The sequence below is a fragment of the Gymnoscopelus braueri genome, assembly GCF_963280865.1.
Source record: "Gymnoscopelus braueri genome assembly, chromosome: 16".
Lineage (NCBI taxonomy): Eukaryota > Metazoa > Chordata > Actinopteri > Myctophiformes > Myctophidae > Gymnoscopelus > Gymnoscopelus braueri.
The window spans coordinates 42786395-42801967 of record NC_137616.1 but is presented as its reverse complement, the minus strand read 5'-3'; the positions used below and the strand labels follow the sequence as shown (position 1 = coordinate 42801967).

General features: G+C 41.1%; 2 protein-coding genes across 5 annotated transcripts in view; one reads left to right on the top strand and one right to left on the bottom strand.

Annotated features, from left to right (window-relative positions):
• The window catches only part of LOC308103136 (uncharacterized protein), a 294821-nt gene that overhangs the window by 80943 nt on the left and 198305 nt on the right, over positions 1-15573 (bottom strand). The gene's annotated exons all lie outside the window — the stretch shown is intronic.
• The window catches only part of epb41l2 (erythrocyte membrane protein band 4.1 like 2), a 95455-nt gene that overhangs the window by 57191 nt on the left and 22691 nt on the right, over positions 1-15573 (top strand). For 3 of the 4 annotated variants that reach the window (XM_080453145.1, XM_080453144.1, XM_080453146.1), the window contains exons 11-14: positions 6954-7106; positions 8332-8429; positions 9024-9196; positions 13129-13229. In XM_080453145.1, the coding sequence (XP_080309271.1) occupies positions 6954-7106; positions 8332-8429; positions 9024-9196; positions 13129-13229 (525 nt within the window). Of the gene's footprint in view, positions 1-6953; positions 7107-8331; positions 8430-9023; positions 9197-13128; positions 13233-15573 lie in introns of all 4 variants that reach the window. The other variant, XM_080453143.1, reaches the window with a different exon arrangement.

Sequence of the window (15573 nt, the reverse complement as noted above, 5' to 3'; positions counted from 1 at the left end):
CGGCGTTGTCCAGCTTGTACATCTGCTATTTTTGACGAATGTTCCCACCAGAATAGGGATGCTAGGGTGTAAAATGGTTATGTAAAAAACAAAGAAGTTCCTATCATTGAAAGATTTGGCGGCCCCCTGTAGTAACTATTGAGGGCCCCTAGGGGTCCCGGACCCCCTGTTGAAGACCCCTGACCTAAGGGGTCCTTGGGGGGGGGGTATTCCCCCCCCCCACCCCGCTGAAAAGGATGGGGCGCTCGCAAGTTGAAAATATTTTAGCTCTCGGCAGGCAGAGGAAAGTGATACGCGCACGAGTGCAAGGTAAAACCCAGCACCACCCCATGCTGTTGAAGCCTCCAAAAGTGCGGCACTCCTATTTATAAACAATTAAAAACATGCGCTTGCGCTCAGGCCCCTAAACGCACTTATTTGAGATAATTGCAATAATTTTAAGTAATAATCGCCAGACAGAATGGTTCCCAGTCATCTGGTTGAAAAACATTTGAAAATATTTCAATTATCTTTTTCTCAAATAGCAGATCTAGATTAGCTATATCAAGCGATTAAATATATGGTCTGTTTTGGCCATTGTACATTATTTATTTTTGATTATTGGTACTGGTCATCGTCAGTCATTTCTTTTGTATATTTAAATTATTTGTCATATCTTCCCCGTGCAATATTTGTTTGCAAAGCATAAAAGACAAACAGAAATTCAATGTAAAAACACCATGAAATCGTTAATCGCAAATATAAGAATGACAATCATCAAGTAAAATGTCATGATTGTGACAACCCTGCTCTTCTCCTCAACTCTCCTCGTCTCTTCTTGCCTCCTCTCCCTTCTTTCCTGTTGGAATTTGTACACTTTCCTTTGATGTGTGTGTGTGTGTGTGTGTGTGTGTGTGTGTGTGTGTGTGTGTGTGTGTGTGTGTGTGTGTGTGTGTGTGTGTGTGTGTGTGTGTGTGTGTGTGTGTGTGTGTGTGTGTGTGTGTGTGTGTGTGTGTGTGCCCACACGCATGTGTGTCAGCTGTACAAACATGTTCAGAGTAGCACGGAGGCCATTGTCATGGGAACAGCCTATCTCTCTCCCTCGGATATCAGGTCAACAAGAGAGAGAGAGAGAGTGTGTGTTTGTGAGAGTCAGAAAAAGAGGGCATGTGTGTTAAAGAGACACACCAAATAAATGCAGATAATGTACCCGTATTTTCCGCACTATAAGGCGCACCGTCAGTGCGCCTTATAGTGCGGATGCGCCTTATAATCCGATGCGCCTTATATATGTATCAATATTGGTTCCCTTGGTTTCCGCACTATAAGCCGCACCGTCAGTGCGCCTTATAGTGCGGATGCGCCTTATAATGCGGTGTGCCCTATATATGAAAATAATACATTTATTGAAGGTGCGCCTTATACTCAGATGCGCCTTATAGTGCGGAAAATACGGTAGATGCATGTGAGAGAAAGTATTGAAATAATACGTGAGGGATACATGGGATGAAAGAGCGAAGAAAAAGAACGAGGGATGGAAAAAAAGTGCCGCGCTATGAGCTTGTAGATCTGCTATTTTAGAAGAATCCCGAAAATGTGTGCAAATATTTGAATATATATTCTTTTAACATTTTTTACTCAAATCTTTCCTTCTGGGGCTCCCTGGAACTAAATATTTTGAGATGGGTGGGTCTGCGACCAAATACATATCTTTTTTTGTTGTTTGGTTGCTATATCAGTGGTGCTCCAACTTTTCATGTCAAGGGCCCCCAAAATTATATGTATTTGGCCACGGACCCCCATCTCAAAATATTTAGTTCCAGGGACCCCCCAGAAGATTGGAGTTACAAATTTTCGCTTTAAAAATATATATATATTCAAAGATTTGCACAAATTGTCAAGATTTTTCAAAAATAGCAGAACTACAAGCTCATAGCGCGGCTATGAGCTTGTATACAGTATCTACTGTTTTTGAATAGTACAAAGTATACAATAATGGTTTAAGTGGTTACACAGATGCGTTTCCGTATTGAATGGGTCAAAACCGTTTTGTTATCATTTACAGTTTTAAAAATAGTGGTCAGACATTGAACTACAGTATTATCTCTGTTTCTGTTTGTTTCATGTGCAGTCAAATCCTCTCTGAGAGGCCTTTACAGGTCCTTTTTTAACTACAGTTGAAATTAACACTGAGGATTTCACACTCTTGGGAGTTAAATTAACGCTAACGGATTTGACAGCATGCTGCCAAGTACATTTCCTCACCCGAGAGCTCATGGAAACCCATTCAAAACAATCAAGTGTTAATTAAACTCAGCCGGTGTACAAATGTAACATTGTGGTTACACCCTCTTGAGTTACAAATGGATAAATTAAAACTGAGGCTTTTACTGTGTGCGTTAACACCCACAGTTCAACAGCATTTCAGAGTCACATTGATGGAAAACAGAGGAAGCATTCTCTCATTATCAAAGATAAAATTCCTGCATACCAGCAAGGATACATTTAAAAGCTTGTATGCAAGTCTACATGCTGTTGGTACTACTATCTATCAGTGTGTCACAAGATGTGTCATTCTGAGGACAAAGCTGTTTTCATTAAAGGGATAGTTCACACAAAAAACTACTTTTTCCCCCCATCGTTTAGTCACCCCACGGAGACTTAAAATCATGGATATTTTTTTCCTAAGCCAAGGGTGACTAATCGATAGAATAAAAGTATAAATCCTAACAGTATGTTGCTATATCAGTGGTGCTCCAACTTTTTCATGTCAAGGACCCCCAAAATGATATGTAGCCTATTTGGCTGCGGACCCCCATCTCAAAATAATTTGTTCCAGGGACCCCCCAGAAGCAAATATTGGAGTTAAAAATAAAATTATTAAAACATATATATATATATGTATATGTATATATTCAAAGATTTGTACAAATTTTCAAGAGTAAAAATTAAAAAAGCAGATCTACAAGCTCACAGTCACAGCGCTCATAGCGCTGATCGGTCATGAGGCTCAAGAGCTACAAGTGATTTGAGAATTCATCATAAAGCTAGTTGTAGTTATTCATGTTTTAATAGACATTGGAACTAATTCTCTCTCGGTAGTATGTTGGAGGGACTTACCCCCGATCTAACCCTTGATGCCGAGTGCCAAGCAAGTCTTTGGTCTGAACCCGGCTGGGGAATCGAACCCTGACCTCCTAGTCTCAGGGCGGGACACTACAGTATAACCACAAGGCTGGTTTGTCCTACAATAATCCTTCCATAAAATGGGGGGAAACTCTGTCCTCATTTCTCTGATTGATTGAATATTTATTGAATACTTTATTAGCAGTTTGCAAAAGAAGCACAGGAAAGTACAGTTCAATACAAGGTCTGCTAAGAGGATTTTAAACCCAAGAAAGCCTATGGCTTGTTTCCATTGGGGTCCTTTGTACTCAATTCATCGAAAAATTCAGTGGGTTGACTAATCAATCTGATATTGCACATGTGCATTGATCATTGGCATATGCAGGGAGTGACGAAGCTGTTATTCCGTTGGCAGGGATTGACCGAGATGATTTTTCAATATTTGTGAACTCTGTCACTCAGTTAATACTCGGTCCTCATCCATTTGAATCCATTCTTCCCCTTTAGTGAGTTGGCCATTTGATCTAAAATTACACATAGGCATGGACCATGGGCATGCAGGGCCTGATGCAGATTATTCACTTCTCTAAGTACATTAACTAACTAAATCTAAGTTGTTTAGTAGCATTTTTTTCATGGCCTGCGAACGGATCTTCTCACAGATGTGTAGTGACTAGGCCTGTCCCCGACTAAGGATTTGTTTAGTCGAATCTAATTGGCGACTAATTGCCAATAGTCGACTGGCAGTCGACTAATGCAATTTTTATTTTAATTTTTTTTGGGCCAAAATACATTTTATTTCAAAGGGCCAAGTCTACACAGTTTGTTTTGTGTCTCCAGCAGAGTTTCTAGTGTCTCTATCTCTCTCTGGAAGAGGTTGCACAATGCACATGAACTCTGCAGCTGCACTGAGGCGCTCCAACACAAACAATACCAATTCAAAGACGAGGAATAAGAAGAATAAAGTGGAAGTTATGTGTGGTTGCTGTTGTAGACTTGGCCAAAAAACTATTTAAAACATTTTTGGCCCGACTAGATTAGACTAAGAGACACGCAGTCGACTCGGACCCCCCGCGACTAACCAGTCGACTATTCGACTTAGTCGAGGTCAGGCCTAGTAGTGACAGTCCCAATTCTCTACACACAGTTGGGGCGCACGCTTCGTCAGCTATGGATGGACCAGTCTCATTTAGCCCGTTAAGACCTGAGGACCCGATTCTACAAAATGTCTTCTAAATCCTAACAGTTTTCTGAAAAACTCATGTTGCTCAAACCTTTTCGTGTCAAGGACCCCCATCGGCCACCAAGCCCCATCTCAAAAGATTTTGTTCCAGAACCTCCAGAGGCAAAGATTTGAGTAAAAGAAAACGCTTTAAAAAATGTATTATTCAAAGATTTGCACAAATGTTCATGATTTTTGAATAGCCAAAGTATAAAATAATTATGTTAAAATGCTTAAAATCTAAAATGTTTGCATCAAATATCAGACCACTTACTTGACCACATGAACCCATATAAACCCAGCTACCTTGCTAACACCCTGTTGCATTTCTCACAGACAAAACTCTTTAACCCACTAAAACCGGGAAAGTGTCTTTGTCATTTCAGATTTCTTCTATTTTTTGAGAAGATAGTGAAAATGTGTGCAAATCGTCGAATATATATTTTTAAAGCAAACATTTGTAAAATATTTTGTTCCTTGGACCCCCACGAGCAAAGATCTGAATGTATCTATTCAAAGATTTGCACAAATGTTCAAGATTTTTCAAAAAAAATAGCCCAAAGTATAAAATAATGGTTATAGCTAAAAGGTATGCCTTCCCGGTCTTAAATGGGTTAACAGAACCTCAAGGGTCTGGGAATGATCACGTGACTACCCAAGGTCTATAGAAAACACACACATGGCCGCTTCCTCCTCATGTGATCGCATTTTAAATGCCTAAATGCTTTCTCTGGTTGCTTGCACTGTAACAACACACAGATAAAAGCATTGCGGATCGATGGCTTTCTGCATGTTAAGGCCGCGTGTGTGCATGTGTGTGTGTGTGTAAGCGCGCTATTACTATACTTATGAGGGCCAAATGTCCTTCTAAGCATGCTGTAGTAAAATTTGACAAATGGATGGTCCTGTTCCTCCACAAGAGAAATAGTTTTATGGTTCAAAATGTTCTTTTTTTTTTAATTGGGCTTACAATTAGGAAAATATTCAGGTTAGGTTAAAGACGAGTCATTTAGAGGTTAGGTTTAGTGGTCGGGATTAGCGTTTTCCCTACTTTATACAGTACTTAGCTCTGTGGTGATGTAAAACAAAGACAAATAGCTGATATTGTAGATCTGAAATATTTGTGCCTGTTTTGTTTTCAGCCATTTTCAATGCCGTCCTAAATGTTGATGTCCTCACAAATATAGTAATACAAAACATCTGTGTGACTGTGTGTGCGTGTATAATATTGGGTGTGTGCGTGTGTCAGTAAAAGCCGTTATTGACATGTTGCGTCGTCCATTAGCCCAAAAGATTTTCCCCTAGTTAGCTCCCAACTGTAATCAATTCTCTCTCTCTGCCAGTATCTATCTATCTATTTTTTTCTCATTTGCTCAGACTGTTTGTCTTTCTTTACCACCGGAGGGCCTTGGGTCTTAAAAGCCTTGTTAGTGAGTCAGTCTGTCAGCTAACTGAGTTACAGTTACCGTGTGTGTGTGTGTGTGTGTGTGTGTGTGTGTGTGTGTGTGTGTGTGTGTGTGTGTGTGTGTGTGTGTGTGTGTGTGTGTGTGTGTGTGTGTGTGTGTGTGTGTGTGTGTGTGTGTGTGTGTGTGTGTGTGTGTGTGTGTGTGTGTGTGTGTGTGTGTGTGTGTCTTGTTAGTTGCTCCGTGCGTCTGCATTTGTGTGAGTCTCTGTTTCCGTCACATGTTATGTGTTTGTTTTTCAGAGTGTTATGTGTGTGTGTGTCTATGCTAATTGGGTTTGCGTTGAGCTAAAACAGGCTAAGTGAATATCCGGCCCCTACGACCAATTATATGAGACGGCATCATATTATTTTAATGGAACATATTCCCCATTAATATGAATGGCTGTAGCTGGCCATGAGGTTGTTTTAGACCGAGAGATGTGTGAGCGCCCAATGAGAACAGGAACAGGTCTTCACAAAATGACACCCATTTTACCGGCCGGGCCAATCTAAGGCAGTGGTTCTCAACCTTTTCAGGCCGCGACCCCCCCCAAATAATCATATTTGAACTGAGGACCCCCCCCCCCCACACCCTGATAAGCTCTTGGAATTGTAGGAGTGGAGGCATTCCATTTAGTTTGACTCTGTTCCACAGATAAATATTGTGAAAATAGCCAATCTACAAGCTCAATGCAAGGCGTTGTGAGCTTGTAGATCGTCTATTTTCTAAATGTTTGCCTCTTTCTTATATTATTTGACAATTTGGCCAATCTTTCACAAGCTTTTATAGTAAAGTTTGATGATTACTTTCGATGGTCTTTTTTTCTTTTCTTGATCTATTATAAAGGTCTTAAAACTCCTTAAATTGTCATTTCACTGTCATCTGGGGACCCCCCAAAAGATCACGTGGGGACTCCCCCTGGGGGTCCCGACCCACAGGTTGAGAGCCCCTGATCTAAGGCATGGAATGGCAGTCAAAAAGCATTAACTTGACACTGTAGAGATCAAACAGGCGTCATATGATTCTGTTTTGATGAGCACACACATAGCTTCACATAATGTCATGAGTTTGGCTTCAAGAAATATGCTCGGAATGTTGTTTTGAATCAGCCAGTAACACTGTATGTATGTGTGTGTGTGTGTGTGTGTGTATGTGTGTGTGTATGTGCACGTGTTTTTCAGGATTCTGACGGGGTGGACATAATGCTTGGTGTGTGCGCCAACGGTCTCTTGGTCTACAAAGACAGACTCAGGATCAATCGCTTCGCCTGGCCCAAAATACTCAAGATCTCTTACAAGAGGAACAACTTCTACATCAAGATACGACCTGGCGAGGTACTGTATGTTTGTGTGTATTTGTGTGTGCACACAGTAGCACACAAGTCCACTTCCACACAGAAGCTCTTACGCTTGAATGCAACATAGTACTTAATGTCATCACTCTTAACACATTGACTGCCAATCACGTAGATCTACGCGAACCGCTTAAAAGCCGCCACGTGCCAATCGCGTAGATCTACGTGAAGTGAAAAAAAAGTTAGTTATTTTTTTTTCAATTTCACCCAAAGACCAAGGAGATATGATTAGTTGAAGATCTAGACTCCTATCCACTTCCTTGTTAACTTAAAACTTAAAAATGCTGTATTTCGGCTCCTGAGTACTTTTTTTTTTCCAATGAAAAACTCTGGCACTGGCTAAAAAAATATGAAATAATTCTGGCAGTCAATGTGTTAATGTCTTAACCACTTAAATCCCATGTACTTAGTTCGCCGGGGTCCCCCAAGGGTCTAGCCTTGACTTTTTCTTTCTTTCTCCCTCTACACCAATGTTTTTTCGCCAAAAATAGCCGCTCTACAAGCTCACAATGCGTCGCCACACACGCCCCACAGTGAGCTTGTACATCTGCTATTTTCGTCCAAATGCCCAGAACATGGTTCAAGTGGTTAATGGATTGTTAAATGTAATTGAGATAGCATGTTATTTAGATAGATGCTAGGTTCATCGTTACGTATCCTATAGTTTCACTGTACATATTATTTTTGGATGTTTAGACCAGGGGGTCTTCAATGTTTTTCAGCCCAAGGACCCCCTAGCTGAAAGAGAGATGTAGCACGGACACCCCACTACAAACATACTGTATCAAATGTTATTTTCATAGATTTCATAGATTTCATAGATTTCATAGACCAACACCAATCCTCTTTGCCTAAAATAGCCGATCTATCGTTGTGAGATTGTAGATCTGCTATTTTTGGAAAAAGTTCTCCTCAGAATAGGGATGCTGGGTTGAAGTGGTTAATGTAAAAATCACACTTAGATTTGGCGGACCCCCCGTAGTAACTCTGAGGACCCCCTAGGGGTCCCGGACCCCCTGTTTAGAGACCCTGTTTAAACCCCTGGTTTAGACTGATGCTAGGTTCTTGGTTTACCTGTGATCCTAGTTTACTGAGGCACTACACTTTCTCTCACTGTGGATAAGAGCGTTGGCTAAATGCCTAAATTGTAAATTGTTTTGAAATGATCACAGTTAAGTGACTTAATACTCGTGTTTCTTTCCAAGGCGGAGCAGTTTGAAAGCACCGTGGGATTCAAACTCCCGAACCATCGATCTGCGAAAAGGCTGTGGAAAGTGTGTGTGGAGAACCACAGCTTCTTCAGGTACAAGCCAGAAACACACACACACACACACACACACACACACACACACACACACACTACGACACACCGTCAGTCCTTTGGCTGAAACGAGCCGTGTGATTGGCTCAGTGAGTCTCCCAGGGAGGCGGTGTCTCTGGCGAGGCAGTGAGAGAAGAGAGAGATAGTATTGTTGTTTGTTTGAGTGGCTGATGCCTGAGGGAACGCAAACTGTTAACACGGCCCCACCCACACATGAAAGGAGTGACACCGTGTTTGTGTGTGTGTGTGTGTATGTGTGTGTGCCATTCTGTGCACATTGCTCCAGTCCAGAGTGTGTGTGTGTGTGTGTGTGTGTGTGTGTACACGTTCAAGGGAGGAATGCACTTTAATATCCTGTAGAAAGACATACACGCACACGCCACATGCACGTGCGCACGCACACACACACACACACACACACACACACACACACACACACACACACACACACACACACACACCTCTCTCTTGCACCTGCAAATTTGGTTTTATCTCTCTCCATCGCTCTCTCTCCCCCTCTCCCCCTCCCTCCCTCCCTCCTCCTCTGTTTTTCTCTTCTGTGCTTTGTCCTGTCAGGTTAAACACACCAGAACCTCCCACCAAGGCCCGGTTCCTGACGCTGGGTTCCAAGTTCCGCTACAGCGGTCGCACCCAGACACAGACGCGCGTCGCCAGCTCCCTCATCGACCGGCCAGCGCCCAACTTCGAACGCACCTCCTCCAAACGAATCAGCCGCAGCCTGGATGGAGGTAGCGCGCTCGCACACGCACACACACACACACACACACACACACACACACACACACACACACACACACACACACACACACACCAGCCACACACCAGCCACAGGAAAAGCGTTAATGGATAAATAGATTAAGGGAGGGATGGGTGGACTCGAAAAGAAAGAGTGTCAGCTGGAGATGGATGGAGACGAATGGACGGATGGTTGGATGGAAAAAGAGAGAGACAGTCAGTCTGGCTGACTATCCGGCCAGCATCCACATTTCATGTCCCGTTTGTTCCCCAAATGCACTGTTTACAGTGGGTTAGGGTTAGTGTCCACACATGTATATGGATATTTATGCAAAATTAGCATTTTCCTCTACGTTTGAGCCTCTCATCCACACGCAAACAGCTTTGTCACAAAAAAATATTTTTTTTCTTTACATTACATTACATTACATTATAGTCATTTAGCAGACGCTTTTATCCAAAACGAATTACAATAAGTGCATTCAACATAGTTAGGCAAGGAAACTACTAATCACCAGAAGTCTTAAGTGCATTCTCTTCTAAAACAAGCAACTAAGAGTATACCTAGCGCTAAGGTAAAAGTGCAATATATCAGCTACTGTACCTACTTTCTTAAACAGATGAGACAAATAGCAAAGTCTTTACCACTTAAGCCCTATATACTTATATTCTTCACCATACCCTATTATATTTTATTATATACAGTATTTTACCCTGATTGTAGCACTCAGGGATTTGTTTCAAATGTAATGTGCATTATAAATACAATTATTATTACGAATACCAAGCTGCAATACCAATCTGCATTAGATTAGTTATTTGTTGTTGACAACTTTTGACCTTTTTATAAAGATAGTTTAGGGACCCCAGGTTGGACCCCAGGTTGAATTGAACTTTTAGCTATTTTCTCAATCCTGAAAAGTAACAGTTTTGGACATATGAGGTTTTTCCACCTGGACAGAGACAATATATATAGAATGAAGTTATGCCCATGGTTTCTGTGTGTAATAACTAGGCCTGTCCCCGACTAAGGATTTGTTTAGTCGAATCTAATTGGCGACTAATTGCCAATAGTCGTTTTTTTTCGGCCCTTTTTTTTTTAAGGGCCAAAATAAATTTTATTTCAAAGGGCCAAGTCTACACAGTTTGTTTTGTCTCTCCAGCAGAGTTTCTAGTGTCTCTATCTCTCTCTGGAAGAGGTTGCACATGAACTCTGCAGCCGCACTGAGGCGCTCCAACACAAACAATACCAATACAAAGACGAGGAATAAGAAGAATAAAGTGGAAGTTACGTGTGGTTGCAGGTGTAGACTTGGCCAAAAAACTAGATTCGACTAAGAGACACGCAGTCGACTCGGACCCCCCGCGACTAACCAGTCGACTAGTCGACTTAGTCGAGGTCAGGCCTAGTAATAACCATGCACCTGAAACGGCTACAATAACAATGGCGGATGATACACACTGCAGGGTTGTTTATGCTTGTGAGCTCTGCTAAGGTCTAATTACAAGTTTGCAACTCCACCTCATCATCTATATCTGGTTGGTTCTCAACCAGTGGTCCGGGGACCACCAGTGGTCCTTGAGGCCAGGTTCCAGGGGGTCCCCAGCCAAATGAATAGATAGGAACCAAATTGACCCTTATGTGTCTGTAACTCTGAGAGTGTACAAATGGAGCCAAATGGACCCGTTAGGGTCCATTTGGTTACATTTGTACACTCTCAGAGTTAAGTGAACACTCATGATGATGGTACAGTGTTAAATGGTCCCTGGCATAGCTTTTCAAATGGGGGTCCGTGGGCTAATATGTGTCAATTTGGGGGTCCTTGACACGAAAAAAAGGTTGAAAACCACTGCTCTATATCTATCCTCGCATAACGGTCACATTTTGCTTTCTGGGTCACACATATAGCTTGTTTTTCTGTGATTGATTGATTCTTTTTTTTTACATCACTAACGCCCAAGGAATATAAGCTCAAGTCACTATGCATGATCACAATGTACAGTGTTTTTTGTATGTATGGAGATATTTAGCAAAACAAAGCTTTCTTTTTTTTTTCAAACGGAGTGGAAAAATATCCATAGAGTATGTGTGGACCGGTCATGATACGACCTTGTGTGTGTGTGTGTGTGAGATAGAGGCATGGGGTCATGAACAGATACAGGAAATAGCATTGCAGCACATGTTTCCTGTCACAGAGATATAGACAGAAAGTGAGAGTGAGAAGAGGTGTAGCCCCTAGATGTAGGGACAGCCTATGCAGCATTGTTTAAGAACTGAAATAATAGCATAGAAACAATAGCGGAGTTGCCACAATGTAAGTGAGACTTTTTTTTCCTTCTCCATAATGCAAATTTGTACATTTTATGAAGTTGAATTGCAAACGAAGGAAACACTGAAGCATTTTCGAAAAGGCCCAATTCTCCCAGAGAAATGTATTCTCTCATGGGAGCCCTGCAGTGATGTCAGATTTAGTTTCTTGAAACAAAACATGCAACACATGTTTTATTGCAGTGCAACGTTGACCCCTGCTGGGCTGAATATGCCACTACATCCTGTCAATAGCTATTTTTGCATTGGTGTCCTATATAAACCACTTTGCATTTCCCTTTTACCAAATAAACCCTACTGTATATACATCGTTGTACAGTAGGTGGCCAGTGACTTTGACCGATTTCACCTTCAAAACCTTTCCATCATGTACAGTATGTCACACAAACAGAATGTGAAGCGATTTGTTGATAACATTTTTCCACAATTTAACTTCCACAATCCACATTATCAAAACCATTGGTGTTGTGTGCCGCATTCTGTTTGTGTGACATGCATGATGCAAAGGTTTTGAAAGTGAAACTGGTCAAAGTCACTGGCCACCTACTGTAGATCACCTAGCGAAAATAGCAGATCTACAATCTCACAGCGTGTTGCAATGTGCATTTTTGCTGAATTTTGGTAAATGTTTTGGTAAATGTTTTGCCTATTATGACATGCCCAAATAGGGATGCTGGGGTTCATGTGGTTAAATGGGGTATAATTCATGTATTTAGGTTAAAACGTTAAATCTCTATATTCCGATATAATCATTGCTATAGAGCATTTGTTCAGTAACAGGGGTTTCCCCCTCTCACCAGCTATTTAGTAAACAGAAAACACATTTTCAGGTCAGTGTTGCTGTTCCACATTCGTCTGCTCATGTTTTTGTTTCAACACCTTTTTTTTTTCATTTATCCTGAATGGGTTTTCTCTCCTGGCGAGATACAGTTGGCATCCTGACCTGAATATGTATTTTTGGTTTACTAAAGCGCCAGAGAAACTGGGAGACCCCTGTTACTGAACAAACACTTTATAGCAAGGATTGCTATGGGAATACAGAGCTATTTAACACTTATTTTAACCAGAAAATACATCTTATACCACCTTTAACTGCAATTTACTGTTGAGATTTTCACCCTCGTGTCGTGATTCATGATGGTAGAACAAACCAAGCCACATTACTGATAATGCTTCACAAAATCTCATAAAATGACAAATATTTACTATTAATGAGACCTACTGACAATTGTGATGCTTTTAGCACACATTGAAGACATAAATATGATTACATACATAGCACATCATCTAACTACAGTAGTAGTAGAAGTACTAGTTTTTTTAAGAGCCTAATGATTGAGGGTTGGCTGGTTAAGGCTAGGTACAGGACAAGTGCACCGGCTCAGGTCAAGTGCACTATTGTTAAGACAATACAAAAGCTACTGACACCCTTACACATTTTTGATTATCAGCTGTTATGAAACAAAAGTATTGTGCCTTTTCTTTTAACTAGTGCCATGTCTACTGAGATTAATCCACCTCCTCATGAGCAGATAATACACATGCAAATGCAACGTTTTAATTGTGTGTGTGTGTATGTCTCTCTCTTGTCACTAGCTCCAGCGATTAGCATAACTGAAGCTGGCAGGGACTTGAGCCCAACCTCAGGGGCAGAGAATGGACACGACCCTAACCTGGAGCTTCCTTCTGACTCTAAGGTGAGTGGATGGATGTTCTGACAGAGCATGAAAGGAGACCTTTTTTACAACGTTCTGGTGAAATCACAGTAAAATCCTGTGTTAATGTAACTGAGAGTCTACAGTAATCAAATGAACCCGTAAGGGTCCATTTGATTACATTTGTAGACTCTGAGTTACAAATGGATAAATTAACAGACTTTTACTGTCTATGCTTGTGAAAAAGGAGTGCGTGTGTTTGTGTGCGTCTGAATGGATAAAGTATATAACCAGTTATATTAAACTGTGTTTATTATTATAACCCTGAAATCTATTCAAATAATAAACTTTATGGGGCCTCGGTCCCGGGACGGTGTCCTAATCCGACGTCCACAGACAAGGAATAGAAGAGCCGAGAAGATGGATATATCCTCTCTGTTTAACCATGTCTATTTTCCACAGGTCTCATAGACGCCTAAAGTGACCATATTTTGTCTCTAGTAGGTGGACTGCACTGATGTGTTTGTGTCTGCCTCTGCGTGTGTGCATGCGTGCAACAGTCTCGATGGTTTCTTTGACAATTAATTGTGGCTGAAGAGGACCATTGTTACTATTAAGTTCACAGAGTGACATTTGAGCCACATCTCACCAGCGCTAGCTGTAGCTGTCTGCAAGAGGCTTTCGTAAGGACACGGCTAACAGACATAGCATAGCATGGAAAGGAATATCTACTTCTAGAGTCAGGGTCCCCACGGTCATGAAATTCCTGGAAATATTTTGAAATAAAAAAATTAAAAATCCAGTACTGGAAAAGGTTTGGAATTGATCAAAGGTCCTGGAATTTATCAAGGGTCCTGGAAAAATATTTGGCTATGCGTTGTTTTTGGCTATTGATTTTGTTAACACAAAACATTTTCATAAACATGTATAACATTACACGAAATATGTAACATAAGTAGTTTTTCGCCGAACGGGCTGTGTGATGGCAGCCTAATGTATGTCTCAATTGTTAGGTTGCACTGCATAGGGTGCCATGTTGGTGTCACGTGATAAAAAGAACAGAGCTACAAGCTCACAACGTGCTGCAGCGTGATGAGTAGTTACCTTGTAGAGCTGTTCGTTTGTCACGTGACACCAACCTGGCAACTTGTGCAGGTTGTGTGTTTGCTGTCCCAACAAACAATTGCGAGCAACATGTGAATAGTCGGTGAAGCGTAAACGAACGCAGTTAAAATATATCGGTTGAACTAGTAGTATGATCACAATGCCAGGGAAATGTTTGTTTAATACAAATTAAAAGTTTAAAGACTCGGTAAAGCGAGAAGAGGACCCGAATAGAGCTGGCTTCAAGTTATGCCACAAATCTTAGCCGGATACTGTACTGTTCCTAAAATAAATGTCACTTTAAGTTTACCACTCTTGATTTGTTTTACATAATTATGTTCATCCCTCCTCGTGTCTGACAGTATCCTCTTGTTGAAAACTTAATAGGAAAAACATAGGAAAACCTACAACAAAAGTGTAATTTAAAACATCCTTGCATCCTTCATTACTTTTAAATTCATAAATGGGGCAAATGCAAGGCAATATTATTTTAAAAAAATAAGTCATACGGATGCCATATAATGAGTCTTGTATTCCAGTGAGCTATGCCCTAATTTTGCACTAAAATTTGAATGGAATTGTACCATTCTATATTATATTTTTGCTACACTGCCTATCTTTGGGCATTGTACATAGGAGTAAGAGACACATTATTGCGCTGAATGATTGTTATATAGGCCTGGAAATTGGGCTAAATATTCTGGAAAAGTTTTGGAAAAGTTTTGGAAATTCATTGCTAAAAATGTGTGGGGACCCTGTAGAGTGGTTTCATAAGGGTTAGCCAGACAGTCCTGCCCGTCATTGAGTGGTATTTGCGAGGACGAAGTGACCCTTTTGCGTGTGACTGGCTGCGTGGTCCAACCGGGTTAAGACCCAGGATTTAGTCGTTACAGTGTTATATAACCCCATATCCTGTGGTCTGCTCTGTTGTGACCCTGTCCACAGATAAACCACTGTCAGCTGCACCAGCTGAAGGAATATTGACAAATTACTGAGCGACCGCCAGTGGTGATGGGAAGTAACTTAACTGCATTTACTCAATTTACAGTACTTTGTGTACTCAATTACTGTACTTGAGTAAAGGTTTGAGGTTATTTGTACTTTACTTGAGTATTACCATTCTCCGCTATATTTCGTTGACGTCTTTAGTTACTTAACAGATTCAGAATTTTACAGATTCGGATTATCAAAACAAATGCAGGGAAATGGCAAGCCTCATGCCGCAGAGGCGTTGCAAAAGTGCGCCATCTAGTGGCTGAGAATGTTATATTTTTGTTCCTTA